This window comes from Marmota flaviventris, chromosome 1, assembly GCF_047511675.1.
Source record: "Marmota flaviventris isolate mMarFla1 chromosome 1, mMarFla1.hap1, whole genome shotgun sequence".
Classification (NCBI taxonomy): domain Eukaryota; kingdom Metazoa; phylum Chordata; class Mammalia; order Rodentia; family Sciuridae; genus Marmota; species Marmota flaviventris.
The window spans coordinates 210,668,457-210,679,668 of record NC_092498.1 but is presented as its reverse complement, the minus strand read 5'-3'; the positions used below and the strand labels follow the sequence as shown (position 1 = coordinate 210,679,668).

Genomic DNA, 11,212 nt, shown 5'->3' with positions numbered 1-11,212 from the left:
ACATATTTTTACATCTCATTGTACCCTAGGATTCTTGCTCACTGTCTGCTACCTAGATTCCCCCAATTCCTTCTCCTTTCCACTTATGTGGGAATCCTCAGACTCTTCCATGGACTCAGGAACCCCTATTCATATGCCGGGAACAGTGGTGGATGCTGGAGAGGCTGAGGCAGGAGGATCTCAAGTTAGAGGCCAGCCTCAGCAATTTAGAGGCTCTGAGCAACTTACTGAGACCCTGTCTCAAAGTAAAAAATAAAAAGGGCTGGGAATATGGCTCAGGAGTTAAGTGCCCCCGGGTTTAATCCCTGAGGGATACACACACACACACACACACACACACACACAGACACTGACACACACAGAAAAAAAGAAGCAAAGAAAGAAACCCTACTCATTTCTTGCATAATAGATCCTGCAGCTCTGCCCCCTGTGATCTCTCCCCTCTTCCCTCCCGTGAATATTCCAGTCCCTCAACCCCTTTTTGCCTGGGACCCTCAGTTAATTTCTGGATCAGGAGTCTCCTCACCCCTCCTGACTTTATCGGGTTTAACCTCCCTTCCCTACTTTCTGGGGAAGTGTATTGGCAATCCTAAAACCTCTCAGCTACTCGGAGTCCCTCAGACCCTTCGATGTCCAGCTTGGGACCCCCTCCCCAGCCCCTATGTACCAGGTCCTTAAATCGGCCCTGGTAAACTCCAAGGGAATCGTCAACCTCCTCGCAAGTCCCTCCCGCTTGTGCCTAGGATTTTCAAAGCCTCCTTCCACGCGTACCCCGTGGTCCCTCGAGCCCCTCCCCCCTGCAACCCCGCCGAGCTACCCGGCCCGTGGCCGCTGTTTACAAGGACACGCGCTTCCTGACAGTGACGCGAGCCGCCTCCTCCCCTTCCCCACGCTCCAGAGGGGGGCGCGGGGGCCCGGCTCTGGCGTCGGCCAATGGGAACGCACTTCCGCAGCTGACAAGCGCGGTATAAAGGCTTGTGGCTCCGACTCAGCGGCTGGGACCTTGAGCGCAGCCAGGCAGCCTCGGAGCCAGCAGGGAGCGGGGAGCTGGGGGAAGCGAAGCCGAGAAATCCAGCGCGCCAGAGAGGGTGAGAGGGGCTCGGGAAGCAGGACAGAGCTTTCGCTCAAGGCTGCCAGCTGGCTGCTCCTGGTCGGTGCCAGCCCCTCACGACGCGCGACCAGACACCCAGTCCGGCCACTGCCGCGGACAGCTCGGCACCCGCCAGAGCGAGGCCCGGGGCGGCCCCGCAGGGACCCTCCCCAGACCGCCTGGGCCGCCCGGATGTGCACTAAAATGGAACAGCCTTTCTACCACGACGACTCTTACGCAGCGGCGGGATACGGTCGGGCCCCGGGCGGCCTCTCTCTACACGACTACAAACTCCTGAAACCGAGCCTAGCGCTCAATCTGGCGGACCCCTACAGGGGCCTCAAAGCGCCCGGGGCACGGGGCCCCGGCCCTGAGGGCAGTGGTGCGGGCAGCTACTTTTCCGGCCAGGGCTCGGACACCGGCGCATCTCTGAAGCTCGCCTCCTCAGAGCTGGAGCGCCTGATCGTCCCCAACAGCAACGGCGTGATCACGACGACGCCCACACCCCCGGGACAATACTTTTACCCCCGCGGGGGTGGCAGCGGCGGAGGTGCAGGGGGCACAGGGGGCGGCGTCACCGAAGAGCAAGAGGGTTTCGCCGACGGCTTTGTCAAAGCCCTGGACGACCTGCACAAGATGAACCACGTGACACCTCCCAACGTGTCTCTGGGCGCCAGCGGTGGCCCCCCGGCCGGGCCCGGGGGCGTCTATGCTGGCCAGGAGCCACCTCCTGTCTACACCAACCTCAGCAGCTACTCCCCAGCCTCTGCATCCTCCGGAGGCGCCGGGGCCACAGTCGGGACCGGGAGCTCATACCCGACGGCCACCATCAGCTACCTCCCACACGCACCGCCCTTTGCTGGTGGCCACCCCGCGCAGCTGGGCTTGGGTCGCGGCGCCTCCACCTTCAAGGAGGAACCGCAGACCGTGCCGGAGGCGCGCAGCCGCGACGCCACACCGCCAGTGTCCCCCATCAACATGGAAGACCAGGAGCGCATCAAAGTGGAGCGCAAGCGGCTGCGGAACCGGCTGGCGGCCACCAAGTGCCGGAAGCGGAAGCTGGAGCGCATCGCGCGCCTAGAGGACAAGGTGAAGACACTCAAGGCCGAGAATGCGGGCCTGTCGAGTACAGCCGGCCTTCTCCGGGAGCAAGTAGCGCAGCTCAAACAGAAGGTCATGACCCACGTCAGCAACGGCTGCCAGCTGCTGCTCGGGGTCAAGGGACACGCCTTCTGAGCGCATCACCCACCCCCGTACGGACACCCCCCAGCCTGGACGGCTGGGTGCACGCCTCCCACTGGGAGAGAGGGGGCAGGCGGTGGGCACCCGCCCCGAGGCCGGGGATGCCGCAAACCACACTGGACTCCGGCCCGCCGGCTTTGCGCCCAGTCCTTCCACCTCATCGTTTACAGGACCCCTTCCACGTTTTTTTTTTTTTTTTTTTTTTTTTGTATTTTTTTTTCTGTTGGAAACAGACTCGATTCATATTGAATATAATATATTTGTGTATTTAACAGGGAGGGGAGAGAGGGGGCGATTGCGGCGGAGCTGGCCCCGCCGCCCGGTACTCAAGCCCGCGGGGACACTAGGGAGGGGACCTTCGCCCCCTGCACTCCCCCCTCTGCACCGTACTGTGGAAAAGAAACACGCACTTGATCTTTAAAGAATTTATTTTAAGGTGTGTGTGTGTGTGTTTTGTTCTTTTTATTGAATCTATTTAAGTAAAAAAAAAAAAAAACGGTTCTTTATTAATTTCTGTTGTCTTTATTTCTCCCAAGCCGGGCGGGTGGAGGGAGGAGAGTACTGGGCTATCCCACCCCACTGCTGATTGTGGCTCGCTTTTGTGTGTATCCCCCTTTTTTGTCCAGGCATTTTAAGTTCCCAGCTTGGGCGTCCAACCCTCTCCAGGTCCCCTTTCTCCGGAGTTGGAAGGTACGGGTGAGGGACCGCCAAGAAGCACAGCACACGGGCAAGTCGCTCGGGGCGGGATGCGAGGTGCGCAGGCGTGGCCCCGCCCAGCCGCTCGCACCGGGGCTTTCCCCGCTGACGCAGCGGAAGCGCTGCCCATATATGGGCCGATTCTGCCCAGTGACGCTACCGCGGTCTCTGGGCAGATTCCGGGAATCCCCTCCCCCGCTCTGCCCGGCAGGGCCGCGGCGCCGGGAAGGGGGCCGGGATTTTCCCGGGCGGGCGGCTGCCTGGGCCCGGAAAACCCCAGGCCTGGGTCCAGAGCGCCCGCGGTGGGCGGGCTGCTCTCTCCTGGACTCTAGGAGCCACCTCCGAGCCTCCCTCAACGGGCTGGCGCCTGGGCCCCGCCGCGCCCACGCCCCCTGTCTGATCTGACCCGGGCGAAGGATTGCCGCTGCCTCTGCGCGGTTGCCGACGCCGTCCCCCCACAACTCCCGCCAGGAAGGGCGGCGCCCGCCTGCCAGTTTCCCCTCCCGGGTGCCAGAGCGAGGCGACTGCCAGGTCCGGTCCTGCCAGGGCGGCTACTTGGGCCTCTGGGCGCCACCACCACCCTTATGCCATGCCCCCTGTTCTACAGCTGGGACCAGGGAGGAGGCGGGAACTGCTGGAGTGCCCCGGTAGGGTCTGGCTGGCCTGGAAGTTGGAACCCTCAAGAGCAGAGAAGAAACCAGGTCATTGCGGTGGGGCTGGCAGAACAGACACTTTCGTTAATCCATGTATAAATAAATACAGGAGGGGGTGTGTGGCTCAGTGGTAGAGCACTTGCACAGGAATGAGAGAAGCCCAGGGTTCCAGTCCCATCACCACTAAAAAACAACACCACACACACACACACACACACACACACACACACAAGAAAAAAAAAGTAGAAAAAACTCCAAGGAAGATGAGTGACCCTTAATACTGCCTGAGTAGCAGTATTAATAGGGGTATATAGATTAAATGAGCATATTAGCCTTGTTCTTTGGAAAGAAATGGGGGCTCAGAGTGACAAAGCCACTAGCTTAAATACATGCATCATCAAAACTGCACCCCCTGGGAACACTGCCTTACTTCTAATTAGTCTGCCTCCTAAAGTAATGCTCACCCTCCCACAGCAGGGGTATACCAACAGCCCTTCCTTGGGACTGGGAATGGAACTCAGGCTCCCACTGCTGGTTCTGCTTTCAGGACTGGGTTCCCACCTTCTTCCCCCATAAGACTGGATTTAACAGGGATCCTTCCAGTTCTAGTAACTGTTAACTGGGCCTTAAGTAGAGCCTGGTGCTTAGAACTTCACATACTTTTGACTTGCACAGTCATCTGGGCTGGTAGTCTTCCTTCCCAGGGAAGAGCACAACTGTTAAATGACATTGAACCCAGACTGGCCGATGGTATGGTATAGATGCTGAAATGCATGGCCACTTGTCAGGATGTAGGGTGTTCTGAAACCTATCCCCCCTCCTAGGGGCACCAAGCATCCTCCGCTGCCCTTTGGAAACTTCTCAGGCAAGGAGTCAGCAGTGCATGAAGTAAGGCCGCCACCTTGTGGTGAAAATTAGTAAACACAGGGTCGGTTTTCCAGGGCGCAAGTACCCAGCCTGATAAAACACACCAACACAGAGTCATATCTGTTCCTAACGCTTTATTGGTCACCTATATACCTGTACCCAGTTGGATAGAAAGGGGTCACTATTAACCAGATCCCATGTAGGGGATGAGAAAGTGGAAAGCCTTGGCCTAGTTTACCAGCCCTCCCCCTACCATGGAGTTTGGAAGGGGCAGGTCCTGCCTTTCTTGGGTCAGCACAGAGACCCAGGTAGGGGCACAGATGGAATCCAAGGACACAGGCTCACTGCCTGTTTGTCAGCCTAGTTGTGCTTGGAAAAATATTCCTTGCTGTCATCCACGTTGGGCTTGATTGTGTCACTGCCAGGCTTCCAGCCAGCGGGGCAAACTGTGGAAAGATACAGGGATGCACACATGAGACTAAAGCCCCATAATCAAGCTCAGGGGACGAACAGAGGGCATGCCAAATCCTGGATTGCAGAAGACAAAGCTAGAACCAAGTGGTCCAGACCCAAGAATGTGCATATTAAGAGAAGCCCCCTCAAGCTCAGCTGCAGTATCTTCTAGCTGACATTTTCCTGTTCTAGCCTTCACTTTTTTTTTTTTTTTTTGGCCCCTTTAATCCACTTTCTCCCTTGGCCCTAATGGACTTGGGGAACCTGGAGTTGGGTTTCTCTTCCACATAAGAAGATACTCTGGGTCTGGGGATATAGCTCAGTTGGTAGAGTGCTTGCCTTGCATGCACAAGGCCCTGGGCTCGATCCCCAGCACCAAAAAACAAAACAAGATACTCTGATCAGGCTGGGGTGTGGCTCATCTTTGCCTAGCATGTGCAAGGGCCTAGGTTCCATCCCTAACACCACAAGGGGGTGAGGGTAAGGTACTCTAATCTTTAATGCAAATAATATTATTCAAGCCTGACTTGGAACATGCCTGCTCAAATGACTTTTATAGATCTCTATCACCTCCTCCCAGCTGCCTGGTCTTTTTTTCTTTCTTTCTTCTTCTTCTTCTTCTTTTTTTTGTAACAGGGATTGAATCCAGGGGTTCAATTTAACCACTGAACCACATCCCCAACCCTTTTTATATTTTATTTAGAGACAGGGTCTAACTAAATTTTTTAGGACCTTGCTAAGTTGCTGAAGCTGGCCTTGAACTTTCAATCCTCCTGCCTCAGCCTACTGAACCCCTGGGATTACAGGCTTCCACCTAGCTGCCTGCTCTTGTATTGGAGCATTTCACCTGACCTTACCCACTTCCAGGATGGAAACTTCCTGCAGACAAGACCCTGAGCTGAATTTTCTTTAGGGCCCTAACATCCATTCCACACAGGTGCAGGGGCAGGCAGTGAGTGTCCGAGTGATTGACAGTGGAGCTAAGGTCATATTCATGCGTGAACATGAATGTGTGTATCCACTCACCTTCCCCATGCTCATCTGTGTATTGGAAGGCCTGGACCAGCCGCAAAGCCTCATCCACAGAGCGACCCACAGGCAAATCATTAACAGTGATCTGGCGAAGGACTCCCTTGCCATCAATGATGAAGAGGCCCCTGAGGACATGATGGTTCATGATAAGGAGCTGGGAGCTCCCACTTTGAGGGCCAGGGAAGGGAAAACCATCCCACTGCCTGGTTATCCTGGGGACAGGGCTGGTGGTCTGGTCATCCTGGGGACAGGGCTCCCAGAAGTGGATTGTGCATCCCCTCCATACCTGTAGGCAATGCCCTCATCGCTTTTCAGCACGCCATAATTATGGGACAAGCTTCTGGTCACGTCAGCAAGCAGGGGGATGTTCAGGGGGCCCAAGCCTCCCTCCTTCCGCGGGGTGTTGATCCTGGAGATAGGGGAGACCGGGTTGGGACCTCAGGATGTCTGACAAAGCAGGGTCCTCACCCTATGAGCCTGGGAGTGATAAGGGTTGGAGTGGGAGTGCTGGAAACCACAGATAAGGGGCCTTAGAGCAGGTCCTGCAAGCCCCACCCACCCCACCCTGGAGGTGTAGGGGCTGTATCCCCATAGCTGGGACAAGAATCCTGCCATGTCCAGCCAAGTGGCTTCATATGGCTGGAGCAGTAGCAGTAGAGAGCTAATGTCAGAGTCCCCATCCTCCTCTTGGTCTGTGTCCTGGGGCCCAGCCCTTCACTTGGTGAACTGGAGTTTCCACCTTCATGAAATAGGACAATACAGCCTGTCTTCTGAGAACTAAGAGAGATAAAGCATCTGCAACTTCACGGGCCATGCATCTAGCTGCCAAATGTTAATTACTGTCATCATCCATCCTTAAGGACTTAGGAGTCATCATTTCCATTCTTTTCTAGATGAGGAAAGGGAGGCCACAGGCTTGGCTCTACTGTGTGAGCTTAGCTGCATCCTCCCTCCCTGGTCCCTGCTCCTACCAAGCCAAGTGGGTGAACTGAGAGTCGACAGAGACACCCAGCACCTCGCAGCCCAGCTTGCGGAAGTCCTCAGCATGTTCGCTGAAAGCGATGATCTCCGTGGGGCACACAAAAGTGAAGTCCAGTGGGTAGAAAAAGAGGACCACGTACTTCCCTGGGGTGGAGGGAAACAGATGAGAAATTAGGACCTAGCCTCTCTGATCCGTGGGCCCCGCCCCCACCTGGACCCCCGCCAGGCCGTCTCACCTCTGTAGTCAGAGAGCTTGACCTCCTTGAAGGCACCATCCACCACCGCGGTGGCTGTGAAGTCAGGGGCGGGCTTTCCAATGTGCGCGTTTCCAGAGGCCATGACTGAAAGCCAAGACCCGCGCTGATCAGTGCACAAGGGAAGACCCTTTGTCCTCCCTTTCCAAGGTCACGCTGCGTGCTGGGCCCAGTTACGGAGACAGAGCAGAGGAGGCCGCGGCGCTCATACTCACCCTCCCCGCTGCCGGTTCTACAAGGCCGGGAGGCTGCCGGAGACCCGCCCCCTTAAGCAGAATAAAAGTGGCAGGGCCACTGTCCCTAGGCCCCACCAGTGAGTGAGCCTGAGCGCAGTGGCGCAAGCCCCAGTCCAGAGGAGATATCGAGAACCTCTGGGGCAGGGTGTGGGGAGCCCGGCTATCGGGCCCGTACTCCAAGGCTGGGGCCTCAGTTTCCCTCGCAAGGACAAAGGCAGCCACTATGGCGGATGGAAAACAAAGGCGGCCAGCAGGGAGGTCCTGATAGGGCCAGAACTCAGGAAGGGGGCTCACCCCCATTCAGATGTACACCAAGTGTCCATACCTGCGTGTGCAAGAGACGGACACGCTGAAGAACAGATGCACCGACTCGAGTTCTCAAAGCCAAGTGTGCCCTGGGCCGCGGAGTCTCTTATGCACCGCCCGAACCGTGACGCGCAGGGCTGGGGCGGGGCTGGCGAGCCGAGCGGTCAGGTCCGCTGCGCCGGCAAGGGAGGGGGAGCGGCGCGGCTGGGCCTTGCGCCTGCGCGGTGAAGGGGACAGTTCGGTAGCCCGCCGCCACCACTGCGCTAGCCTGTGGGGTAGTGCGTGAGCCGCGAACTAGTCGCGTGGCTGGGTCCCAGAACGCGCTGGAGACGGTTGGCGTCCAGCATGGCCCGGCGCCAGCCGGCCTTGGTGCTGTTGCCTCTGATGCTCCTGGCGCGGACAACAGCTGTCCAGCTTTCCCCCGACTACCAATACTTCGGCGACAAGGGAGAAGGTGACACCTGGGAGCTGCTGCGGCAGCAACATCAAAAGGGTAATCGCAGGCGGCGGGTATGACAATGCCCCATGACCCTACTTCTCCAGTTGGCTGCAAACAGACTCTCCTCCTCCATGGCTTTCAAATCTTCGCCTAGCTCCGCACTGCCAGCTCCCCTGGGGCTGGTTACTTTTCTCCAAGGCCCAGTTTTCTTATCTGTAAAGTGAAGTGAACACTGCCTGAAAGCAATTCACAGGAAGATCAGGCCTAGATAGGCAACAAACATGAAGACGGACACATCCATGAACTCATGGATAGGTGCTAGGAAGGGCAAAGACGGTGGAAGAAGGGGACAGGTACATTTGGGAATACAGAAAAAAAAAATTGGCAACCAACGCAGCCAGAATGATAAAGAAAAGCACAGATTTGGGGAGACAGTGTCTCAGGCAAAGGGAACAGACAGTGCCAAGGCTAAAAAGCCTATTGGAGGAAAGGAAAGGGGGAATGTGATGTGGCAGAGACGGGGCAAGCTAGGGCATGAGTGTCAAGCTCTGAGAGCTGGGAGTTGGGGTAAGGCCTGCTTCATAGTGGCACAGAAAAAAAAATAGTAAAGACTGTTGTAGGAGTGTGGGCCTTAGTTCAGCACGGAAGACTTGCCTAGCATGCCAAAACAATGTTGTAAAGGACATCTTAATAAGTTGTGGTTTAGAGGGTATCTCAGACCCTAAGACCCTGTGTTCCATCCCCAGCACTCCACCGCCCCCACACAAAAAGTTACATATCTCCTTTTTCCTTTTTTTTTGGTTGTGGGGAAGGACAGGATTGAACCCAGGGATGCTTTACCACTGAGCTACATCCATACATCCACAGCCTTTTTATTTTGAGACAGGGTTTTGCTAAATTGCTTAGGGCCTGGCTAAGTTGTTGAGGCTGGCCTCAAACTTGCAATTTTCCTGTCTCAGCCTTCTGAGTGGCTGAGATTGCTGGCATGTTCCACTGCCCCACTATTTATAGCTTCTTTCAAAGTGATCATGATAATTATTTTGGTTCTTCATCAGGGGCTTTAAGTACCTTCATTATGTCAATTATGTCATTTAATTTACCACCTGTCAGCCCTGCTGGTAAGGTGGCATTGTGCCTGTTAGATAGGCCTATGATCAAGCCTCTGAGGACAAGAGTCAACTTCTCAACTTAGGATGGCAGGCACCAAGGGTGTCTATACTCCCACTGGGCAAGCTGGCACAGTTTAGAGATGTCAGTTTGCAGACCCTCTGGGCTCACCAGATGTGTGACCTTGGGAGAATGAATCTCTAGGTCTCAGTTTTCTCACCTGGGACTAATGGGAAGACTAAAAGGCATACAGGCAGAGCCTGGCAAACTGCCTAGCAAATATGAGCCATTGTTTGTTAGTATAATTATCTTTGTGCCTTCCTGGAGGCACCCCTACCTGAGTCTTCATCTCTATCTTTAGTCTTGGAGGATTCGATCCTAGGCCCCTGGGGAAAGTGGCACTGTTTCTGCAACCTGGGCAAACAAGAACGCAGCCGTGAGGTGCTGGGCACAGCTCCAGATCCCATGGTGTTCATGGATCGAGAGAACCTGGTCCAGACGAGGCCCTGCAGGCAAAGGGATTGTCCATCCTGCAAGCCAATCGACTGCAACTGGAGGCCCTGAACCCAGGTGAGAGACTGGCATAGAGGAGGCAGGCAGGGGCAGAAGCAACTGGCAAGGCCATGGGTCCCAAAGGAGGGGAGGGAAAGAGGAAGGGAGGTGTTTGTAGAGGGTGTGAGGCTAGTAAGAGGAAGGAGATAACTGGGGCCCTAAATCTGAGTCTTGAGGCCAGTAGGGGAGGGGCGAGCTGAGTCAAGACCTCTGAGTCAAGAGCCTTCAGGTGGGGTGGTGCACCCAGTAATCCCAGCAACTTGGAAGGCTGAGGCAGGAGGATTGGGAGTTCAAAGCCAACCTCAGCCAAAGCGAGGCACTAAACAACTCAGTGAGACCCTGCCTCTAAAGAAAATACATAATAGGAATAGGGCTGGGGATGTGGCTCAGTGGTTGAGTTCTTGCCTAGCAATGTGTGAGGCCCTGGGTCTAATCCTCAGCACCACATAAAGATAAATAATAAAATAAAGGTAATTGTGTCCATCTACAACAAAAAACAAAAAAGAGCCTTCCCTGATGTCCAGGAAGAAAACAAAAAGGTGGTATGCACTGGAGGGATAGGGGAGATGGGGGAACTAGGAAATTGATAGAGGCGCATGGTTCCGATGAGCAGAAACCCACAGGCAGAGGACATGAACCCTACAGAGTCCAAGGGATAGAAGGAGAGGTGCGGCAGGAGTGGCAGAGGGGCCTGGGAGGGGAGAGCAGAAGAAAGGGGGGTTATGGGTTGAGGAGGCCTGAGACTCTATAAGCAGGAATCTGCTGGGTTGTGGATCTCCATTAGGAGTAGGGGAGGCTTGGCCCTAATTAGAGTAGGAGGCAGAGATCCTGGTAGCAGGGGGGATACAAGTTAACGGCCGAAAGTGGGAGTTTAGGGACTCCAACTTGGAAGGCCTGACCCAGAAACAATGGGAATACATAGTGCAGAAAACACAGTTTTCAGAATGCGTATATGAGGGCAGGAACCACGAGAATAAGGGCCGCCAAGGACCGGGGCCCAGTGGTGCGGAGAGCAACGGACTGGGCATGATATTTGGCCTTCTTTGCCCCAAAACAGAGTCAAACTGAGCTGCGCCTCAGTTTCCCCTTTATTTTCCTCTTTTTTCAGCAGCGTCCACGAGCAAGGCACGAGAGACCCCGGGGCGGAGCTCGGAAAGTGACCCTGTGCAAAGCACGCCCTCCGTTGCCTCCCGTGGGGACTACAATTCCCAGGAGGCCGCACGGCAGTGGCGTCGGCGCTGCATGCGTAAACGTCCGCGCCGGCGGGAGCGTCGGGGGCGTGTCCCGCGCGCTGATTGGTCAGG

At 55.7% G+C, this 11,212-nt stretch overlaps 3 protein-coding genes across 3 annotated transcripts; 2 read left to right on the top strand and 1 right to left on the bottom strand.

The window, feature by feature from the left end:
* Positions 1-989: 989 nt before the first annotated feature.
* Positions 990-2,842, top strand: Junb (JunB proto-oncogene, AP-1 transcription factor subunit). Its single transcript, XM_027955081.2, has one exon. The coding sequence runs from the start codon at positions 1,283-1,285 to the stop codon at positions 2,324-2,326; it is 1,044 nt and encodes a 347-aa protein (XP_027810882.1). The 5' UTR covers positions 990-1,282; the 3' UTR covers positions 2,327-2,842.
* A 1,825-nt stretch (positions 2,843-4,667) lies between these two features.
* On the bottom strand, positions 4,668-7,939 carry Prdx2 (peroxiredoxin 2). Its single transcript, XM_027955084.3, has 6 exons — positions 7,830-7,939; positions 7,251-7,355; positions 7,005-7,158; positions 6,320-6,442; positions 6,028-6,158; positions 4,668-4,994 (listed from the first exon to the last, which is right to left on the bottom strand). The coding sequence occupies exons 2-6, from the start codon at positions 7,351-7,353 to the stop codon at positions 4,909-4,911; spliced, it is 597 nt and encodes a 198-aa protein (XP_027810885.1). The 5' UTR covers positions 7,354-7,355; positions 7,830-7,939; the 3' UTR covers positions 4,668-4,908.
* Positions 7,938-11,111, top strand: Thsd8 (thrombospondin type 1 domain containing 8). The gene is made up of 3 exons (XM_027955060.2): positions 7,938-8,303; positions 9,718-9,926; positions 11,017-11,111. Exons 1-2 carry the CDS (start codon positions 8,156-8,158, stop codon positions 9,918-9,920), a joined length of 351 nt encoding a protein of 116 aa, XP_027810861.1. The 5' UTR covers positions 7,938-8,155; the 3' UTR covers positions 9,921-9,926; positions 11,017-11,111.
* The last annotated feature ends 101 nt before the right edge of the window (positions 11,112-11,212 follow it).